The 2,376-nt window shown below is 62.8% G+C and overlaps 1 protein-coding gene across 1 annotated transcript; it reads right to left on the minus strand.

Annotated features, from left to right (window-relative positions):
- Window positions 1-778: 778 nt before the first annotated feature.
- Window positions 779-2,020, minus strand: FOXD1 (forkhead box D1; the record flags this gene model as incomplete). Its single annotated transcript, XM_084278617.1, has 1 exon — window positions 779-2,020. One exon carries the CDS (start codon window positions 2,018-2,020, stop codon window positions 779-781), a length of 1,242 nt encoding a protein of 413 aa, XP_084134743.1.
- Window positions 2,021-2,376: the final 356 nt, after the last annotated feature.

Consider the following 2,376-nt stretch of genomic DNA (forward strand, 5'->3'; position numbering starts at 1 on the left):
CTTCTTCGCGGTCAAATCCAGGCATAACAAATTTCAAGCTGTAAAATCCGTTGGCTATTGTGCCATTAGTCCCGAAGGAAAAAAAAAAATCATGTCCCAAAAGCAGGGAGAAGTATTAAGGAGGGAAGGGTCCAAAGCCATTTACTTGGCTGGGCTCCTTTGGTCTTGGCTGGGTTGGTTTTTTTTTGAAAATTAAAAATTTTATTTTTGAAAATGTGTAAAAATTTTACATTTAAATGGTACAATAATAATTGCCAGTATTTTTTAAACAATATTCCTTGTAAATACGCATAAAGTACAAAATAAAAAACTCCGTAAGTCTATTATAATACAAAACACAGGTTAAAATAAGAAATGATAATCTTGACTTTCTTCTGTGTAAACATGTTAATCTTTTCTTTTCTTTATAAAAGTACATGAGACAAGTGTACTAAAATGAAAAAGTATTGCTTTGCTGTCCTCCCTCAAGCCTTTTTTTTTTTTCTTTTTTTTCTATACATTACTGTTTTCAAGCTCCTAGACCTGAGAATCTCTGAACTTTTAACGGTTTAGAGACGTTATTTATCACCATTTTTTGATTCTTTTTAAGGAGTAATGAGTAACTTTCCACAGCGTGACAGTCACCCCGTGCAGGATCTAGACCTGGCTTTGCATAAATGTAGGTCCCGAGCGGCCCACCGGCTGCGGCGGACGCTCCCCGAGACCCACCGCGCAATCCCCGTGCAAAGCCCACAGACCCTCCGGGCGGCGTCCTACCTTCGGAAAGACTCCCAAACCCTTAACAGTTAGAGATCCGGGCCGCGAAGCCGGGGGCGGCGGGCAGGGCGGCGGCGGGAGCCAGGCCTCCCCCGGCGCTCCCCAGCGAGCGGGCCAGCCCCGGCGCCGCGGCGGACTGCGAGGCGCAGCTGCTGCCCGCGCCGGCTCCGGGTCCCCCCCCGATGATGCTCTCGATGGAGAAGGGCGAGCGGGCCAGACCCGCGCCGCTGCCGGGCTTGGCGGCGTGCAGCGAGGCCGCCAGCGCGGGGCCCAACGGGTGCGCGTAGCCGAAGGGCGTCCGTGCCAGCTCCGCCGCTGGCAGCAAGGGGCCCGGCGGAGCGGCGGCGGCGGCGGGGGGCAGCGCCGCGCCGGGGGCGCTGCTGGGGGTGGCGGGGGGCTGGCGGGACGGCGGGGAGGGGTGGTGGAAGGCGAAAAGGGCGGAGTGGGGGTGGTAGGGCTGGAGCTGGAGGCCGTAGCCGCAGCCGTAGGGTCCGTAGGCGCAGGGCGGCTGCTGCGGGGGCTGAGGCGGGGGCTGCGGGAGGAAGGCGGCGGGGTCCACGGCGCGCAGCAGCAGCTCGGGCGCCGGGAGCTGCTGCCGCTTGAAGCGCTTTCGGCGGCGCAGGAAGCTCCCGTTGTCGAACATGTCGGCGGACTCGGGGTCTAGCGTCCAGTAGTTGCCCTTGCCCGGGTTGCCGGGCTCCCGGGGGATCTTGACGAAGCAGTCGTTGAGGGAGAGGTTGTGGCGGATGCTGTTCTGCCAGGCGGGGAACTTCTCCCGGTAGTAGGGGAAGCGCCCGCTGATGAACTCGCAGATCTCGCTCAGCGTCAGCCGCTTCTTAGGGCTCTGCAGGATGGCCATGGTGATGAGAGCGATGTAGGAGTAAGGCGGCTTCACCAGGCTGTTCTTGGCGCTGCCGCCCGCCCCGCCGCCGCCGCCTCCGCCGCCCGCCCCGCCGCCGCCCGCCGCCGCCTTCTGCGGGCCGCCCCGCGAGGGGGGCCGGGAGCCGCCGGCACCGTCCCCGCCGCCCGCCCCGCCACCGCCTCCGCCGCGCACGGGCGACCGCGGCAGCAGAGCGTCGTCGTGGAGGTCGCCCACATCCTCCTCGTCCTCTTCCTCCTCCTCCTCCTCATCCTCGGCGTAGGAGCGGCGGCGGCGGGGCTGCGGTTCCTCGTCGTCCTCCTCGTCGTCCTCCTCGCCCACCACATCGATGTCGGTCTCCTCAGCCAGCGCCGACGCCTCGGACATCTCCGAGCTCAGGGTCATGGCGTGGCGGCGGGGCAGTGCATCGGCGGCGGCCGGCGCGGCGCGGCGGGCGGGCGGGCGCCCTCCCCGCCGCCGCCGCCAGGCTCCCGCGCCGCTGCGCGGAGAGCCGCCCCGCCGCCGCCGCCGCGGACAGGCGGGACGCTCCGAGCTGCGCCGGCCCCCAGCGCCGTCGCCGCCGCGGGAGCGCTCCCGCCGCCCGCTCGGAGGAGGCGGCTGGTTAAGATTTTGTTTCGGGGTATTTTTTGCTGCTTTTTGGATTTCTCTCTCTTTCCACCCCTACCCCTTTTCTCCCCCTTTTTTGGGGTGTTTTGAGGGTTTTGTTTGGTTGAGGTCGGGGGGGGGGGGGACTCTGCCAC

Source organism: Gallinula chloropus, assembly GCF_964237585.1.
Source record: "Gallinula chloropus genome assembly, chromosome: Z".
In the NCBI taxonomy this organism is placed as follows: Eukaryota; Metazoa; Chordata; class Aves; order Gruiformes; family Rallidae; genus Gallinula; species Gallinula chloropus.